Here is a 20,647-nt window from a genome sequence, read left to right as displayed (position 1 = left end):
TTTTCCAAAACAAATATTACAATAAACCAAATAAATTTTAACTGAAGCGTGTCAGTCGGGGTATTTCTCTCGTAGCTGTTACCTTGATTTGTTTGTGTCACTGAAGGTGGGGAATTGTATCGTAGCCAAGTCTGGGTGACCTTTGTCTGTATCACCTCCAATGAGGCAATACCCCATAACTAATCTAACCTAATAGTTTAATTAATTAGATTGCCGTGTGGAAATCCAGCTAATTGTTTTATGCTGGACATTTGATCCAGCTTGTCCATTTTCAATATCATAAACCAAGTTACTTATTAGCTTGTATCAGCTGGCATTGACATTTGTCTCGGTGATAAATATCTTGGCATTTATATAGACACACCCAGTAGTTGGTTTTCAAGTTGAACATATTCAAAAGTCAATCTTGTTAAGTTTGTCTGGGAATAGTTTTAGATTGTTTAAAAATGTGTATACATTTGGTTGTTCATTACTATTTGTTATATATTTATTAGCCATTCAGGGTGGGGAGAATTTAAGAATTTCAGTAATTTTTAGTGAATTTTCCAGTAGCTATTACCGTAGGTCTCATGGTAAGACTTTGTAAGACCTAAATTAAACAAATTTCATACGCAAAGTATTTCTATTTTACAAAAAATTACTATGCTATATTTCATTTGTGAATAATTTGGGATAACAGGTCTGAACAAGACATGATAAAAGTTACAAAATTCTATTTATTTACAGACATAGACATATTTTAAAGCTAATATTTTACAGTTTGTTAGTTATTGCTTTTCTTCTCCAGCTTGCAGAAATACATAGGTCCGAAGTTAGATGGTAGGTATGGCACAACCAAAGATCCATATCTCAAACAGTTTGCATCGGCAAAACGAAAAACCACTTTGGCAGGTTCTAGAGCCGCACTCAGGTCTCTGAAACAGTTTTTAGATAAAACAGTGTTTTTCACTAGATCTTGCTAGAACCCAAAGTGTTTCTCTCTTTATCTCCCTGCACAATTTTATAGGCTAACTAATTCACTAAACAAAAATATTGTGCATTGTTTGCAGCTACACAGATCATCTCACTCCATTCTACACTCACCCTTCCTTCATATTCAACTAAGGAATGCACTAAAGTGTGTGTTGCTCTCTTAAAGAATTCAATTGAAGTACAGGTTAACTCCCACAATAGCTTTCATCTGGTATAGTTATTATGAACAAACAGCTGCTCTGTAACTGAGGTGTTCACTAATAAACTATTCTGGTCTTTTACAATTGTGGTAGTAAAGTAGAAAGACTGACAATAACCAACTAACTTTTGATTTATATGTGTATCTTTTTTAAACATCGACAATTGATTGCTACATTTTGATACTTCACAACTAAGTCTTCAAGTGAGAAAATTTAAAACTGTAGTCAACTCTATCTGGTTTTTTTTAACTTTAGTTATAAAAATAACTACTTTCGCTCAGCGAAGCATGTATTGAAAAAAACAGTTTTTGCTGCAGTATGACAGAAAATAATCTGAATTAAAATTAATATTGTTAAATGCTTTTTAGTAATGTTGTAACTAGTCATTTCCAATGATCATATCAACATCAGTGATGATTTCTTACAATCAAGGTGACTCGCGCGAGTAGGACAACTTTGTGATAATGTCCTGCGATCAAGATTTTTCTACTTTACGAATTGGCAATAAAAAAGGGCAAAAACAATTAATTAACACCTCAAAATTTATCGGTAAAATACTAAATAATTTTGAAATTCACAGTATTTTTACGCATTTTTGTTTTGTTTTGCGCAAAATGCTTAGTCCTTTGCTGCCGCACCTTTCGCACAAGCCTAAGGCATTATGTAGCTAACATACTTGACAACAATCTTCATGTTGGTTTCCTCCCAGATTCTGCGTAAAGCCATCTGTACAACTCCGTCGTTCTGCGCAGGATTGAGACAACAAGTGGAGTAAACCACACATCCTCCCTCATCGACCAGCTTGAGGGCATGACTGGAATATATAAAATATAATAAGTTAAACATAAAAAATATGGATTAGATTTGAAATATGGACATTTATTTTAAAACTGTTTCACAAAAATATATGTATCTAGTCGGTTATCTGAATGGGAAACAGAGCCATAGCCTTTGGTGGTCGCAATCAGGGGCCGAACCCTATTACACTTTATGTTTTTCTTTTAGGAATTGATTTAGTGAAAACACTATGAACCTTGTGTTAAGTATTATTCCAATCTTCCAAAGTAGATAACTGTATTACATGAAAATCACCCAAGTGTAAAATGAGTGGTGAGGGAGGATAAAGAGAATAGTACCATCAAGTTTATGCAAATCGTTGTCCAAGGTGATAATGGGCGTGTTATTGTTGAAAACTCAAGTTGCTTCCATGTAAAAGTAACATTTTTTAATTTTGTTGGTAGAAACAAACATATAATTTTATTTTTTAAAGGAAATATTTTGTTATTAGTTCATTAATTGAAAAACTTACAAGAGTAAATCGACTTGGGTCTGAGGAAGCAAAATCCTCTCTCTGTTCCTTGAAGGTTTAAAAATGTTATTGTCAACTTCAGTCGCAGAATGTCTGTCTGTGGTGCATGGAACGTCTACCAAGATCTGAAATAAACAAGGAAATATATATATAAAAATCACTTTGATTTAATAACTGACTATTGGATCTATGACAATTTTGATTAAAAAAGTTAACATTTAGGCTAGGATTATACTAGGACGCTGGCGTCCGAGAGGCCAGCGTCCGGGACGCTAGCGGGGCATTAAATCAAATGGGGGCGATTATACTATGGATGCTAGGCGTCGGATGCTAAAAAAAGCCACCGGACGCTCGAAGCTGTTGCCATAGGTGGCATGGTAAGACCTAGGCCCGGGACCGATTTATATTTTCATTTTGATGTCCCCAGAGGCCAAAAACACCATTCGTTCGTATAGATTTAAATATTATATATATGTCTGTAAACGCGATAACTGGAGTAACTTTTGTCCTATTTTGAAGAAATTTGGTTTTAAGGTGAAGGGTGGGATAAACTTGAATGAGTTCGCGAACCAGCATGAAAAGGCCTTGGGAACGGGGTTTTATGTGCTAAAAAAGGGAGTCTGTCATTTTTGACCCATAAAACTGAAAAATTCCCAATTTCTCTCTAGACAATTTTAATGAGCTTAAAAACTAATAATTTAGTATATTTAAGTGTTTTTGTACTGTTATTAGTTATGGAGAAAATTAAAAAAAGAATATTAAAAATTGCCATGTTATTCAATACAATACAAAGAAAACATAAACTAAAATTCTCTATGGACCCAGAAGCAGTGAGACTTAAAGCCGAATTTCTTAAAGCTCTAAGAAAGTTTGAAGTGACGGGAAATCCAGATGACAGAAGGGTTTCTATTGAAAATAAAAAGAACTATGACCTGTACTTGAAAACGATGCGGAAAAAGGTTAACTCTGACCAGTTGATGAAAGCTGAAAATAAATCTAAAGCTATCTGGGAAACAATAAACACAGTGTGGTCCAAAAAGGAAACATCCCTAAATGAAATAACCCTTCAAGTAGATGGCCAACTCATAAGTAATGTGACCCATGTTGCAGAGCATTTGAATACATTTTTTACACAAGTAGGAGAAAAAACAGTAGAGAAACAAAAACACCTAAAGACCACAGCTCAAACTCCTGACGTAACTCAAACAGGTCCACCGTTTTCCTCCTTTCAAAGCACAGACGAGAAGGAAGTTAAAATGATTATAAACAAACTCAAAGCAAAAAACTCGTCTGGAATTGATGAAATCTCGTCAAAAATACTTAAGCATTGCTGCAATGAACTAGCACTACCATTGGCTGATTTGATAAATAAGTCCCTAAAACAAGGCATCTTTCCTTCACTACTTAAAATAACTAAAGTATACCCGAAATTTAAAAAAGGTAGCACATTAGAAGCAAGCAACTACAGACCAATTTCCCTCGTTTCCACCTTCTCCAAAATATACGAAAAAATTGTTTTAAAAAGACTTTTAGACCACTGCACAAATCACAACCTACTAAACAACCTGCAACATGGATTTACAAAAGGGAAATCCACAACAACAGCAATAATTCAGACGGTTGAGTCCCTGATTGACAGCCTAGATGAAGGAAATCTAACAACAGGAATCTTTCTTGATTTCAGTAAGGCATTTGACTGCCTTGACCACCAGCTAATCATTAAAAAGCTGGATTCACTGGGGGTATCAGGGATAGTAAGAGAATGGTTTCAAAGCTACCTTACAGACAGGAGTCAGTTTGTAGAACTAAGGCACAGAGATAACAGCCTAATAAGAAAAACAAGATCAAATTTTCAACCAATAAATCGAGGAGTTCCCCAAGGGTCAGTTATGGGTCCGGTACTGTTTATTCTTTTTACCAACGATTTGCCGCAACAAATAGGAGACGCCTGCCTTACTCTTATGTATGCTGATGACACAACCTTAGTGTTTAATGAACCACTAGCTGAAAATCTAGAAGTAAAATCCTATGTGTCACTCAGTATGGCCTACCAATACTGCTATAACAATGATCTCGCAGTAAACACGTCTAAAACAACTCAAATAGCTTTTGGCCGTAAATCTCAAGAAGTGCCACGACTCCCAGATGTAGAAGTAGAAGATGAAGCTAAGTTTTTGGGCATCACACTCGACAAGAATTTAACCTGGACCCCTCATGTGGACAATATATGTAAAAAATTAAGTTCAACCATCTATGCTCTTAAACATATAAAAAATACAACAGATGACATGACAACAAAAGTAGCATACTTTGCACTTTTCGAGTCGCATATGAGATATGGACTTGTAGCATGGGGTGGAACCTCTGCCACTAACATGCAAAGAGTTCTCAGAAAACAAAAAAAGGCAGTCAGAATAACTGCAGGACTCCACAGACTCGACAGCTGCAGGGAAGCATTCAGGTCACTCAAAGTACTTACCCTTGTAGCACTCTACATCCAGGAAGTTGTGTTATTTGCAGTAAGAAATAACCCTTCAAGGCGTGGCGAAATGCACCAACACAACCTGAGAAACACCATGCAGTACAACCTTCCACAACATCGCACGGCACAGTTTGAAAAGAAACCTTCATACGCAGGAATGAAAATCTACAACAGGCTACCTCCAGATCTAAGAAGCAAGTCAGAAGATGACCTCAAACCAGCTTTGCATCAATGGCTCATTAATCGACCTTTCTATTCCTTAGAAGAATACCATCAACAGGTCTTTGACTAAACAACACCTCAACCACACATTTAGAAAAAATTGTAAATTGACGCTACTACTATTCTTAATGAATGTGTAAATAAAGATTAATTGTCTATTGTCTATTGTCTATTGTCTATTCTTATAGAAAATGTTATTAAGTGTTGGAATTTGCTTGTGTATGGATATATTTTGATTATAATTGGCCAATTTGTTTTATACTAAGCTAATAATACAGTATTTTACTAAAAACACACTTTATTAGCCCCCTTAAAACATCAATGCTTGGTACTCGTTAAAACACAATGTTATTTAAATAGATCTAAACAAAAAGTGACTAAACATTGAAATAATATGGCAGTGCGAGAGGCTAGCATCCCAACACAAATCGCGTAATTTTTCGGCTCGAGGTGGGACGCTAGCCTCTCGGACGCCAGCATCCTGGACGCCAGCGTCCTAGTATAATCCTAGCCTTAGTTATACATTTAGTCTGGGATAAAAATATACCAAAGACTGACAAAAGTTACCATGAATAAAACTTATTATATACCTATAGTCAACGATAGGTGTAGAAGTTTGGAATTTAACAGACGAATGGAGTAGGGTTGAGGCAGTAAAATTAAATTTGTAAGATTTATTAAAGGGGAAACTAGATAGGATAGAATTAGGAATAAAGAGTTGAGAAGAGGATTAGTTAAAGAAAGTTTGAGAGAACGAGTAGAGAAATTGAGAATGAGATGGTTCGGCCACTTAAGAAGAATGGAAAATGATATAATCCCCGCAGTAATGAGTGAGCTACACATGAATGGAAGAAGACCGAGAGGAATACCTAGAAGGTGGATTGACGACGTGAGGCGAGATGTGGAAGCAAGAGGAGTGCAGTGGCAGTTTGTAGAGGAAGAGGAATTGTGGAGGGACAGAAGAAGATTGAGAGGCCTAGTAGTGAACACCCATACCCGAAGGTACCCGGAACCGGAGAGGATATGTATGTATGTATGTGATTGTTTTTAAATAATCAATCAATGAAACTTAATTAAAATATTGAAAAATATAATTGATATTTCTATGGATGGAGTAAAACCTTAATTTGATGTCTAGTAAAGTTGTAAAGTTGTTTTGTTACAATTCTCTATAGGCCTAATGTGTTTCTAGTTCATCAACTGAATCAGCTTTGATTAGTGCATTAATACTGTACATTGCACATTGTGCGATAGAAATTTTAGTTGTAATATTGGTACAATTGATCCTACCTTGGTGAACTTTCCGTTCTCAAATATATTTTGTCCATCTTCATGGTTTATGGTGACTTTTGCATCCAAATCACCAAAATATTGTCTAATCACAAACTTCAATCTGTTGAGACGAGATAGGCTTGCATCATTACAATATACACTATCTGAAACAGTAACAAGAAAATCAGCAAAATAAAAAATAGCTTCTCAAGAATCTACAACAAGCATACAAAATCTCTTTACATATTTATATATTGCTAAGATCATAATGATTTTATCGGTTCTCGAACTTAAAATCATCTGATTTCCTACTGAACCATCAATCAGGGTCGCTTTAGTAAATGAAGGAATTTGAGAGTTTTTAGGTTTGTTTGGGGGTCCAGATTGGAAAATTTCCCAACGATGAAGTGGCGGAGGAGGGCACAAATATCTCTTAGGTCCATAGCGCTTCACAGGGAAACCACCAAAATCGTAGAGACAAGAGTTATGCAAACAAACTATGATAAATCAACTATGATAACCAAACTTACACAGTATGTACAACTGTGTCTGTGTGAACTGTTCTACAGAGATATTTAAGCTATGCCTGATATAAGCTGCGACCTAAGAGTCAAGTTTAGAATAACGATGCTTGGGCATTTGTTTGTGTTGCAAGTGTGCTGAAAGGTGTTGTCTCTTCGGCCAGGAGTGGGCAGGTAGACAGATAATAGACAAACACCTTTATTAGCAATTTCTTGAAGAAATACATTAGCGTCAAAATACAAAAATAGAAAGTTTATCTAGCTTTGCAACAGTTATTGAGGTTTGGTTTTCCATAGAAGCCAAAGAGAAGGCAATAACAGCAGCCAGGAAAAAGACTACGATCAAAGATTAAAACTTCTCAGGAGAGAACGCACCAAAACCATATAAATGCAGCAGAATACAAATCCAAAGCCCTATGGCTAGTATGAGAAAAAAAATCTAACAAACAACACACCAATTCAGCTAAATTGTCAAGGAGAAATAATAGATAACCCACAAGAAATAGCACACTTGTTCTAGAGTAATTTTTCCTGGATAAATGAGGTTATGTTAGCGGAAGCCTATTGTGTCGGCGGCACGGTCGGACCAAGAGAGGAGTTGGACCTTTGGAGGTCGGATTAGTGAGGTTCCATTGTATTGTTTATAACAGAGCTAGGTGGGAGAGGCCTGCCTAAAATAATAATCTATGGGCGACTAGGGCGTAAGTTGATGGGATGGATAGATTTTTGCCATTTGGACCTAGAATCAGGTGCATTGATTTTATTTACTTAACCTTGTTCTGTATGTCCACCAAACACATAATATTTTAAAATTTGTTTTTACTCGGTTATTTTGAAGTAAAAACTAGACATATCTACCATATTATTTCTTACCTGAAAGAATCAACTGAACATTACTGACTTTAGAATCTCCCAATCAAAAGTGATTTACCAACATTTTTTCTTTCATTACCATAGTTTACCACGGTGTATGTAAGATGTGTAATTACAACTGAGAATGAACATTTAATTCCCCGTAGCAGAAAACTGAACACTACCTGGATAAAGTGTTTGCAGACACAAGAGTGATTTTCCCCCCGGCGCAGCACACATGTCCAGGACGTGGTCTCCTGGCTCGAGACCCAGTGCCAGGACTGGCAGGAAGGAGGCAGCGTCCATCAAGTAGTAATCTGTAACAGGAAAAACTTGTCACCAGACTTGGAAAGGTTGCTCAACAGGGGTAGCGGGGTTCTACCCCCGGATATTTACCCCCATGAAAAAACGCCTACGTCATTTTGACGTCACGAGGGGCGGGGCTTATACACGTTCGAGAAACAGCCCGCGACTGGAAATCTACCCCCGGACATCTACCCCCGGACATCTACCCCCAGACATCTACCCCCGGACATCTACCCCCGGAAATCTACCCCCATTGGTCAGCTCTGCCGCGTATCGGCCAATTTTCATTGTGTTGTATAATTGATTTTATAAATTGCTTTACCTTCTTATATCCAGTAGTAAACATGCGATATGTCGATGTCTGTTTTAACATTATCCATATTTATAATTCAATAAGTTGTAACAGTCCTTTTCAACCCGACCTACTTCACTGATTTTTACGATTGAGGTGTCTTTTAAAAGCCTAAGATCTAGCGCAGCACAAAATGGTAATTAAAAGGATATTTCGATTATGGCTTCAAAATGTTGACCCCTAAGCCTTTGATTTATTCCTAGAAGGTGCTTCCAATGGTTGACCAACTTTTACACTATACAGTAACAGTTTAAAAGTGAAATGTGAGGAGCACTCATCAGATCAATTTTTAAGTCAGGTTGTGAAAACATGAATGATCGTCTGCAACTGTAAACAGGAGATGAAAAAGTTATGAAAATAATATAATATTGCGCACTTTTCACATAGTCAAGTGTTACATCGTACTGAACCATTGTTTTTACACACATTTCTTAAAGGATAAAGTGAATAAACTGTGGTGACCTTCCGGTTTATTCAATGTAGGCCTAGTAGGAATAATTGTTTAGTAAAACAAAACTCAGTTGTAAACTGTTAAATTGAGAAAGAGGATCAATAAAAGTCAGGTGTATAATGGTAAATTTTTCATATCATCTAGTAAAAAAAATAGTTTCTAAGATTTAAATGCGTACTAAGAAAGGATTTAAAGTATTTTCTCTTAAATACCTAAAATAAGACAATTCAGTTGTAAACTGTTAAATTGAGAAAGAGGATCAATAAAAAGTCAGGTGTATAATGGTAAATTTTTCATATCACCTAGTAGTAAAAAATTTTATATATATACGCCTAAATACCCCCATTGCAGCACATTCGCATATTCAGAGCATGTATAAAGTCTTATTGGAAAATCCTGCCTTAAAACAAAACTTGTCAACTTATGTCCATAAATAAGTGTTCAAAAGATTCATTCATAAGAATACCAAATAGGAAGTGAATAAGCAGGTTTCCTGTTAGTAAAATGTTAAAATGAGGCATTTTAAGGTAGTATACAGAACAGAATTAGGTTAAACCCGTCGACACTGACGGTTACTTTCAAGGCTTATGCTAATTCATTTTATAACTGTGATAAATAGATTGAAGTAATACAAATTTTGAGCATTTAGCTCTTTTGATGAGTAATAAGTGTAAAAGCAATAATGACTATTGCGTTAGTTACAAAATATGGTTGATCATTCAATGAATAAAATATTTCCCATACCGTACGTCATAACAGTTATTATTACAATGTTAACCGGTTTCTCTTCTTTTGGAAGAACCTTTAAATAGTTTTAAAATCGTATTGGTCAATCTTTTGTGATAAACACTTCCGATCCGCGCTCATGCATGCGCTGTTAGCTGTTACTGTATGTGAAAGTTTGTCAACCATTTAAATCACTGTCTGGAAATGAATCAAATGCTTAAGGGTCACACTTTTGAAGCCCTTTATCAACATATGGTTTTAAATACCATTTTGCGTTGAGCTGAATCTTAAGATTTAAAATTAGACCTCAATCATAAATATCAGTGAAGTAGTTCGGGTGAAAAAGGGCTGTTACAACTTATTTTATTAGGAAGATAGATAATGTTAAACAAGGCAATGACATATCACATGCTTAATACTAGATATTAGAGGGTAATGATTAACCGAAGAGACGTTGATTTACATAAAACAATTAATAAAATCAATTACAACAATGAATATTGGCCGATACGTGGCAGAGCTGACCACTGGGGGTAGATTTCCGGGGGTAGATGTCCAGGGCTAGATGTCTGGGGGTAGATGTCCGGGGGTAGATTTCCAGTCGCGGGCTGTTTCTCGACCATGTATAAGCCCCGCCCCTCGTGACGTCAAAATGACGTAGGCGTTTTTTCATGGGGGTAAATATCCGGGGGTAGAAATCCGGCGACCCGCTCAACAAATGTAACTACAGTTACAAGTTACTCACTCTTTTCAAAAATCTACATGCTCAAAAAGTAACTGATTACAGTTACAAGTTAGATGTTATTAAATGTAATGATTACAGTTACAAGTTACATGCTCTAATTTAGGGGATGTGATCTCTGAAATGGGGAAACCAAAACTGGTGATATGGTCAGGTAGCGGAGATACGGTCAACAAACTGGCCTAGCCCACTTTCTCTTCTTTCCCAACTATCATTGTCTCTGAACAATGTACTAAATTTACTTTTAATTTGAAAATAAGTTTCAAAATCAGTACAATGTATGTTAACGAAAGTAACTTTTTGCTGTTACAATTAAACGTTACTAATGTTTTGTAACGATTACCAATTATAAGTTACTTGTTTTAATATGTAACGGGTTAGTTACAGAGGTTACTCAAAAATGTAACGATTACGGTAATTGTTACGTTATTGTAATCGTTAATCCCAAGTCTGCTTGCCACAACAGATTAACCGGGCTGCGGATTAACCGGCACTTTTTCCAGGGTAAAATAAGTAAAACTAAATGTAAACGAAGGCGTTCCCCCAACACAAGTCAATGTTTTTTTTAATTATTAAGCTGTAGGTAAATTTGTTTAGGGACTTAATCTAAAAAAAAGTGCTCAAGGTTACAGACCCATAACTTTTACTCCTCCTGATACGTCAACACTCACTCACACACGTGCCACAATAAGTGTCTGCAATAAAATAAGATACTCTAATTGCAGACGAAATTGTGTCACAAATCTTGAGAAGTTTAATAAAAGAGAGATGTTTTCTGTTGAAAAACAGAAAACTGTTACAGATTATTTTTTGATAGAAGTAAGTAACCACAGTTTGTGCCTTATACATTTGTTTTTATCTTTAATACTGTACATATACATTGTATTTATATAAGTTACCTACTGTGTTGTGTTAAAATATGTGTGTTATTCATTGCGATTAATAATACAGTGTACAAAAACTTAGTTTATATTTTTATGCAATAGGCCTATAAATATCTTAAATACCACTGTTTAGTATTGTTTTGTGTTTCCTGTTCATGCAAACATAACTCGGGTCTGGATAGCTTTACTTTTGTTAGGATGACTTTTGGGAGCTTAAAATGAACATATGTTTAAGTGACTTCCGAGCCACCTAGTAAAATCAGTGACTTTTCCGTCATTTCAGAGGTTACCGTCACCGTCAACCAGGAAATTTCCCTGATTTAAAAGTAACAATTTTAAAATACTTTAAATATCCAGAAAAAACTTTTTATTTTGATCCTTTTAGCATTAAATGGACTAAGGTTCAACAAACACAAAACGTAACCCATGTTTGGATACTATCTACTGACCTAATAATCCACTTGCTCCAGACTTTGGTGGCCTAAACTCTGACAGATCACCGTGGTTGAACGTGTAAATCTGCAGATGAGGTGGGAAGCTGAGTTCCGTCTCTGGTTCGACCGTCACAGGAAATTCTCTGGTATCATTGTAAAACGCAAAGTGTTCAGATTCCGACACAAATTTCTCATTTCCTTTCAACCTTGAGGTGGGTACAAAGTCGTTTAGCCTAGTTGAGGAGAGTCCCTCGCTAGGATCAATCTGTCGGTCGGTGTCTATAGATGCTTCCGCCAGGCTCTTCTCTAATGACGATTTGGCTTTAGCAATCAGTTCTTTCTTGTCGAGAGACTCCTCTTTGTTTGAGCTGAAAGAAAGAATAGCTTTGACTATTGATACAACTTCAGAATCCAATAGTCAATACTTGAATACTTTTCAATGAAATGGCGACCATACAAAGTAGGTATTTTAAGCCAAGTATACGAATTGGTCTAATTCTCAGGATAGTACTGCGAATAGTCGTAGTGCCCACTCGTGCGGACGTTAATCCCCACTAGGAAGTATCGCGTCCACAGTGTATGCCTATAAATATCCACAATTCGTAACCTCCTAGTAGCTGATTACAGGACGACGCCACCCGTTGGGAGCGTTTCATAAACTCCAAATTTCACAAACTCCAACGCTTAAAATATTAAATAAACAGGGCGGTTCATAACCTCCAAATTTCATAAGCTCCAAATCTATAACATTCAAATAATCACTGTTTCAGAATGTCCAAGTTTCACAAACTCCAACGTTTAAATATTAAATAGACAGAGCGGTTCATAATGTCCAAATTTCATAACCTCCAACGGTACAGTCTGGGCCAGAAGTCTCTCTAGTGGTTGCCACAGTCAGATAGCAGGCACCGTTTGCCAGCGCTCAACTACTGATTATAAGTACATTTTAATGATTGAAGAACACTCACCTGTGTGACTCAAATACGTGTTAGCAAACAATGTGCCAATAAAATTTACATTTTAGCGAATTTCCCCTAGAGGGAATAAGCTATTACCGTAGTACTCATGGTAAGACCTGGTCCCGGGACTGATTTACTTTTTCTTTTGAGGTCCCTAGAGACCCAAAACACCATCAGTTCAAATTCATATATATATATTTATTTGTGTGTCCGTTAGCGCGATACCTCGAGCAAAAATCATCCGATTTTGATGAAATTTGGTACAAACGTGTAAACTTACGTTTATTCGAACGAGTTCGCAAACCAGCATGATCGGACTATGGGAACTCTTAAGAATATATACAATATACAATATATATTGTATATATATAAGAGAATATATATTCTCTTAAGAAAGCAATTACGGAGCAACAATGATGCTTCGTGTTGCGCCGCTACAACAGTAGAACGTGTAGCGCCTACATGCCGAACCACGGCAACCTCTGCAGCGACTTCTGGCAGAGACTGTACCGTTGGAGCTTATGAAAATTGGAGGTTATGAACTGCTCTGTTTATTTGATATTTAAATGTTGGAGTTTGTGAAATTTGGACATTGTGAATCGGTGATTATTTGAAAGTTATAGTTTTAGAGTTTATGAAATTTGGAGGTTATGAAACGCACTGTTTATTTAATATTTTAGACGTTGGAGTTTGTGAAATTTGGACATTATGAACCTCACCCCACCCGTTGCAGTTAAATGGTATAGGTATAAAAAAGTAAAATGTGTTTTTCCATTCAAATACATGGATTCAAATACATCAGTCATGGTTTTTCAATTGTGTCCAACACAGTTCTTAAAATAAAAAATACATTAAAAATATTTAAAATCTAGGTCTGTTTTCACATTCAAACAATTTTTAATAAAAAAGCCTTTTATTTGGTGAGTGTTAACGAAACACTAACTTAATACAGTAGACCTCTTCTTAACCGACCTCGTATTAACCGATAATCAGATTATCCGCCTTCGATCGTTATATAATACAGTTTGTTTTAACCAACCTTGCTTTGATAGCAGTTCGGCTTAACTGCCGCTTTCTAGGAATCTCAGCATTTCCGCTCCCACGCTGGGCGATGAGAACTGAACCATACACTTATCTCCACAGGATATGACTAAGAATAAGTTATTTTGTATTAATCACAAAAAGTATAGCATAACCTATTGTCAGTTTGTCATCATCGTTTGTGGCGGCAAATTTATAACATCATAAAGCGTGTTACAATTTTGAGAACTAATTATCTTATCGCTCGAGTAAACAAACAACACAACTTATAGGGAGGGCAGGGAAGGGGGGTTAACAACTCCAAGGTCAAGATAGTTTTTGTGCCTGCCTCCAGTAAGAGGCTATAAATAAACAACCTGTCTTGTAACAAAATGGTTGCTTGTACCTATCTTTAATTTTGACAAACTACTGTATTACGATGGATTTGGAAAGCATAAATTAATACATTACACTACAAAAGTTATTTAAATAGGAATTTTTATTGACTCTTGCCTAGTATTATAATATATTCCACTGAAAGTAGGCCTATTTGACTTTTAACCGTGTTTTGTGTTTATTTGTGACTTTTCTATCAATACAATACGAAAAAGGAGATAAGACTAGTTTATTTTATAAATAATGAAAGTATGACTTCAAAATAATGATTATGTAATTCCAAATAAATAGCACTTCATTATGTTATGATTTTAGGGATTGCACGTTTTAACCGACCTTTTGAGTTATCCGACCTAGGTCCGGTCCCATTAGGGTCGGTTAAGAGGGAGTCTACTGTAAGTAAATTTTTAAATACTTACATTTTGTTTATTGTTTAAAGATTTCATTCTTACTAGATAACCTGTTGCTCTAAATCGAGCAAAACTGAAACTTATATTAAAAGAATAAACAAAAATCATAAACAGCAAGACCTTAATCAAAGAGTCACTCTAAAATAATTTATATGACTGATTACAGAATATAAAAAATATTATGATGCAAAAAATATAAAAGCAATCTACAATCTCAAACACATTCAAACAATTTTTAATAAAAAAGCCTTTTATTTGGTGAGTGTTAACGAAACACTAACTTAATACAGTAGACCCCTTCTTAACCGACCTCGTATTAACCGATAATCAGATTATCCGCCTTCGATCGTTATATAATACAGTTTGTTTTAACCAACCTTGCTTTGATAGCAGTTCGGCTTAACTGCCGCTTTCTAGGAATCTCAGCATTTCCGCTCCCACGCTGGGAGTGAAATTCACATTCACTCTCATACTGCTTTGGTTATCTCTTATGTATAGTAGGCGGGTGCACTCTATGAGCACGTAGATGTCAACCACACACTGTAAAGTGAGCTTTTGACCTAATGTAGCTCAATTCCTCTCTTGACGCCAACCGTTGCTACTCTTATTCTAGCATTGTTAAATTATTTCTACGGTATGTTCTGTTTTAGGCGTGTTTAAATTAGGGGCCCCAACCCAATTCTCTGGTTGGGAACTTAAGAGGGTAAGCAAATGGATCTAACGACAGATCTAGAATGGATACGCATATAAAGATAACATATAACATAATTTTTAAAGCATTTTAGAATATTTACAAATCATCTCCTCCCAAGGTCTGTTGATAATCTTGTCCTTCGGGATAAAGGTTTTGAAGCTCTTCTTCATGTTTTCTGGCAGCGATTTTTTCTATTTTTTTGTCCAAGTTGTAGATACGATTCATATCACTTTTCCTTTTTCGTATGCTATTTTTTTCTAACAAAGAGTCCTCACGGACCCTAAACATTTCTCGGATATTAATGGCTCCTATATTCTGAAAAAATAAAATTTAATAATTTCAGAGACAAAAAGTGCTCACAATACATTGGTAAAATCTTGCTAAATTGTCCTCAGAATTGTCAGATTCCCGCTCTTTTTACTACATTCTTATCATATGATAACAGAAATGTTGGATGCTCATTTCATGTGTCTGAAATAAGACGGCCACTGTTACCGTCAATTTTCCTAGGTTGAATTGGAAAGTCAACACTGTTCGTTTGATGTTTATGTCGTGAATCCAGAATCTATGATCACGATTAATAAGTTCATCACATGCTATGTTGATCATAACATCTTCATCTGTATCAGCGCTGGAACTTGAGAAATTTTACCACCATCATAAATCATGAATAATCCGCACAATATAGAACTGTCAAAAGTACAATACTGGTAATCTGATTGAGATGATGGGATGGGGGTTTCCTGTGCTGTATATGGACAGTGAGTGAAGTGGGCGGGTGAAATCAAACAGAGGTCACAGTGAGAATACTGCGACCGTCATGTAAGAGACTGGTCAGGACGGTTGTAGTATTCCGCACTGTTTAAGACTCAAGACTGTTAATGACTCAAATTAACTTTTATGGATAAATGAGCGAGTGCTGTTAACCTGAATGAGAATGTTTTGAAAAATAAACGATATGGTCTTCAAATCTGTCTTTTAAAGGTTTAATGTTTTTCATGCTTTTACCATGTGATCTCTTTTATTAGACACTGGTGGAAATCAAGAAACCATAGACACTTTCTTCAATTGGCGTTTCATTATTTATGCTAATGTAACCTACAATCAACCCTCCTATTACGGTACTAGTTTTTTCCAGCATACCAGTTTTTTGTTGATCCTAAGTTAGCTAGGCCCATTAGGATAAGCTTATAAGGGAATCACTAGAAGAGTACTAGAAGGGACTGTATGGATGTAATTGTTAAATAGGATATCATACTTACTTCTAATTCAGTGCATGTTTTATCAGGCTCATTGTAATTATTTACAACGGCACAATATTTGTGAGGTGACAATAAGGCAAGGCGAATTGAGGGCCATCTTTTTTCAAAGAGAGGGCCGTAAACTGTGTCAAAATACTCAATGGCAGTATCAACAGATGTTTTCTTCTTTCGTTTGGTAGCCTGAAATGAAAATTACGAAATTCATCAAATATATGTTAAGAAAATGGTTTTTACAGCAATACATCAAAAGAAATTTTTATCAAAATGGTTCATCAAAAGAGTATTTACCTTGATGTTAGGGTAGCCGAGTAGCGTACTTCAAAATTGAATTTACTGTACAGTTTAAACTTAAGTCTAACACAAGTTTTTTTTTACTTTCTCCTCCTATACATAGCCTAGTATATGGAGAAAGTATAGTTTTCGTCAAAATTGTTGAAAGTTTTGAGTGGATATATCCGTTTTGGGTCGACCTGAACCCAAAAGTGGTTTTCGGAGTGATGTGTGTGTGTGTGTGTGTGTGTTAATGTGTACAGAGCTAACAGACCATACCTGTTGTCCGATTTAAATGAAATTTGGTAGTACGGTATGTACTTATCCATGGTATCTCCAGGGGTTTTACATTTTTTAAATTTGGATTTTTAATGATGATTTTCCTGTAAAATATCAGAAAAATGAGATTTTCTAAAAAATGGCCCGAACGATTTTAAAATAATTTCCTTTAAATTCTAAACGAAATGGTAGACCTACCAAGCCCATTCCCGTAGAATTAAGCGCGGTTCAAAAGTTATTGCAACTTATGTTATTTTCTCATAAAAATCCCATAAAATAACAAACAATCAGATATTAGAAATAGACCAGTTTCGATTAAAATTAGTAGGTAGGTTTGTTATGGACCTTTAAAACTTGAACTAAATGGTACAAATCTCATTTCCGTAAAAATTACGGTTCAAAAATTATTGTAACTTACCTAAGTTATTTTTCCATTTTAAAAACCCATAAAAACAAACAAAACTAGTTTTTCTGGAAAAAAGCCGGTTTTGATTAAAATTTATGTGATATGGTCCTTATAATTCTAAACGAAATAGGGGCAAACCCCCATTGCTGTAACAATTACGGTCAACAGGTTAATGCAACTTTTGTGATTTTTCCTTATAAAATATTATTGTTCCCACCGCTCCGAACGAACCATTCTGAATGTGATCTCGGTCAAATCACTGCCTGAATATGAGCAGCAAAACTAAGATAATAAATATCGGTGTCTACTTAAACATGATAATGATTAATGATATATATATCCAGACATGTTCGGGTTTGATATATAAATTATTACAGGGTTAATAAAATGTCTGGATATCCAATATTAACTTTTAAATGGGTTACCTCAGGAAAGCCAAACTCTGCACACCTCTAGGGTATAAGTTATAGTATAAAAGTGCACTTTTTTGTTGATATCACAATTTCGTCTGAAAACCCAAAATGGGTCACCGTATTTTAGGAGCAGGTCAAAAATTTTAAATGTAAAGCCCCATCAAGTGACTTTAAGGGAACCTCATTAGTTTAAAAGAATATCGGTGAAAACTAGAGACTGTCTCTACCTCAACTCATTACAGAATGGCAGCCATTTTTATTTTATATGGGAATACGCTTTTGGTTTCAACTTTCATAAAACTTTTTTTATGAGTAGGCCTAGACTAGGCCTATTATTAAGTTAGCCTTACTTATTTATGTAGATTTTTGTGGGCTTCACTCACCTTTATTTTTGTTTGTGATGTCCGGGACTCGAGTCAAAACACATAAACACACATATATACAACACAAAATCGTCCACGGCATCAAGGTCCGACATTTCGCGGAACTCAAAACAACGTTCCGCTTCTTCAGGGTATTAAAAAACTATTTTTAGCCCGCACGCGGGTCGAACGCCTAACCACGACTGCCGGATCAGCTGAGCTTGGAGGAGGACGGGCGGGGGCGGGGGTAGGTGCATTGTCCATTGTTGATAAGCCATTCACGCTCCTGGCCTTATCTCGTAGTTGTTCTAGTTCGTTTTTAACAATGTTTAAGTACACCGTACTGACATCCACCGATGGTCGTGAGAGTGGCTCGTCTTCTATTGCCATGAAAAGCGACTCTGCCGTAGAAGACGAGCCACTATAATAATACCCAAATTGTTTTGAGTTCCGCGAAACGTCGGACCTTGATGCCGTGGACGATTTTGTGTTGTATATATGTGTTTTGACGAGTCCCGGACATCACAAACAAAAATAAAGGTGAGTGAAGCCCACAAAAATCTACATAAATAATAACACCTCGCCTAAAAGCATGTCGTTCAAAAACAGAATTAGCCTTACTTACCCAAAGTTCATTATGTCTGCATTGCCTGATGAGTGCATCAAATACTCTCCATGAGATACGTGTAGAATTTCCAATTACACAGTTGTTTAGTATCATTTTTGGAGATGCTGAAAATAATGGACCAAGTTAATTTAACTTAATGTGTGATAACTCAATACTTAATAAACTTGATCAAGGCACTTAAGTTAATCCCTTGTCTGTCATAAAAGCGTTGGGTACAGTCAGGGCCGCCCCGAGGGCAGGGCGATCGGGGCGACCGCCCTGGGCTAAGTTAGGGGGGCGCCGCGGCTTTGGAAAGTAAAAATTTAACAACCTTATCGGCAAACCGCAAACAAATATTTTACCGGAAACTCGCAAACATGTAATCAATGATAATGACTATAAAAAAAGGCAATCTATAGATTTATTCATATTATTTAATATACAACGTGTACTATTACTACTTTTACGTCTGGCATGTGACTTAAAAATTGGCAATACTGCAAGTCCAAGACACTCACTGCGTATTCGCGACACCCCACATACACTTGCTTGTTTCTAACCTCAAAGCTTAACAAACTCTCGTCAACTCATGGTCGTTTTGTGATGTCCGTTGTCAGTCGTAGCATAGATAAAACATAGAATGTTTTATCTATGGTCGTAGATTCAATGTTTTTAGTAATTTAGTTCAGTTTAGTTGTTACATTTATAAAGAATACTATGCAAAACGCTCGATATCGATTTATTGGATGTTGGGTCTAATGACGGTTGACGCAAACCCTCCAAATACCTTTTTTGGGGAGGGGCAAAAATTTAAATCTCGCCCCGGGCGTCTATTACCCTCGGGGCGGCCCTGGGTACAGTTTCTTAACTGGGCTATGCTAATATCGATTGAAACTATCGAATTGAAAATATGGATTAGTAATCGATATTTTTAAATATATCTAAGTTATTATAAAGTTTAACTATCATAACCTAACCTAACCAACCAAACTTGCTGATAGTGAAAAAATCGCTCTAAGGTTTACTTATCGAATCGATAGTTTCAATCAATGTTAGCATAGCCCAGTTAAGAAACTGTAGGTACCTACCCAAAGTGTTTTAGTTGTCTTTTTTCAACCAATAACATAGGAAATACTGTAGGGTTATTATAAAAGTGTCCCTATTTAAGTAGGCCTAACTTATTGATGAAGACGTTATCTTATTTATTATTGAATACTTAAATTAAATACCCTACTTATTATTGACATTTTTAAAAAATAAAGTGAGGTATATATTTATTACCTTAATCTAGTTAAATTACCAGAAGTACTCTTATTAGCAGTTAGTTCAGACCTATACAAAACATAACCTTAATTTCACATGACAGACAATTAATTGATTGACATTATGACATTTGCATTTGACTGATTTTGATTTTACAATACTTAAATAGAGTAGATTGAGAGAGATTACTGAACTGAGAAGTTAAGTGTAAGTTTGATTTTCTTTCGTCACGTCATGTCAGTTCATATTGCTCAGTTCTAATGAATGAACCCTCTAGCATAGTTTTGAGAAATTGGTTGTGGGGTTACTGTTAGCTGTAATTCCTTGACATGGGGGATGTCAATTAGTTGTCTCAGCCTTATCAATAACATAAAGTTGTCAATATAATCTCTCTACGGAATGTTAGGTGTAGTGGAATACTTGAAGTGAAGTTGGATTTTATTTTTGAACTGTTAGGGGCCTCTTAGTTAATACGGCCTTGCGGCTTCATTGGCAACAAATAATTGAAATTACATAGCAATAGGACATTTCCAAAAAGCAAAAATACTGTAAATTGGCTGTTACGTAAATATTGACGTTTA

General features: G+C 35.8%; 1 protein-coding gene across 1 annotated transcript; it reads right to left on the bottom strand.

Annotated features, from left to right (window-relative positions):
• Positions 1-698: 698 nt before the first annotated feature.
• LOC128991016 (5-methylcytosine rRNA methyltransferase NSUN4-like) lies at positions 699-20,162 on the bottom strand. The gene is made up of 10 exons (XM_054413717.1): positions 20,085-20,162; positions 18,822-18,928; positions 16,467-16,646; positions 15,305-15,519; positions 11,741-12,093; positions 8,016-8,147; positions 6,476-6,621; positions 2,482-2,606; positions 1,849-1,986; positions 699-914 (listed from the first exon to the last, which is right to left on the bottom strand). The coding sequence occupies exons 2-10, from the start codon at positions 18,915-18,917 to the stop codon at positions 764-766; spliced, it is 1,536 nt and encodes a 511-aa protein (XP_054269692.1). The 5' UTR covers positions 18,918-18,928; positions 20,085-20,162; the 3' UTR covers positions 699-763.
• Between the last annotated feature and the right edge of the window lie 485 nt (positions 20,163-20,647).

Source organism: Macrosteles quadrilineatus, unplaced genomic scaffold (assembly GCF_028750875.1).
Source record: "Macrosteles quadrilineatus isolate MER2022 unplaced genomic scaffold, UCM_ALF_1.0 Scaffold_3__2_contigs__length_128488019, whole genome shotgun sequence".
NCBI lineage: Eukaryota > Metazoa > Arthropoda > Insecta > Hemiptera > Cicadellidae > Macrosteles > Macrosteles quadrilineatus.
Note: the sequence above shows the minus strand (reverse complement) of the source record. Positions and strands in the feature narration are given on the sequence as shown.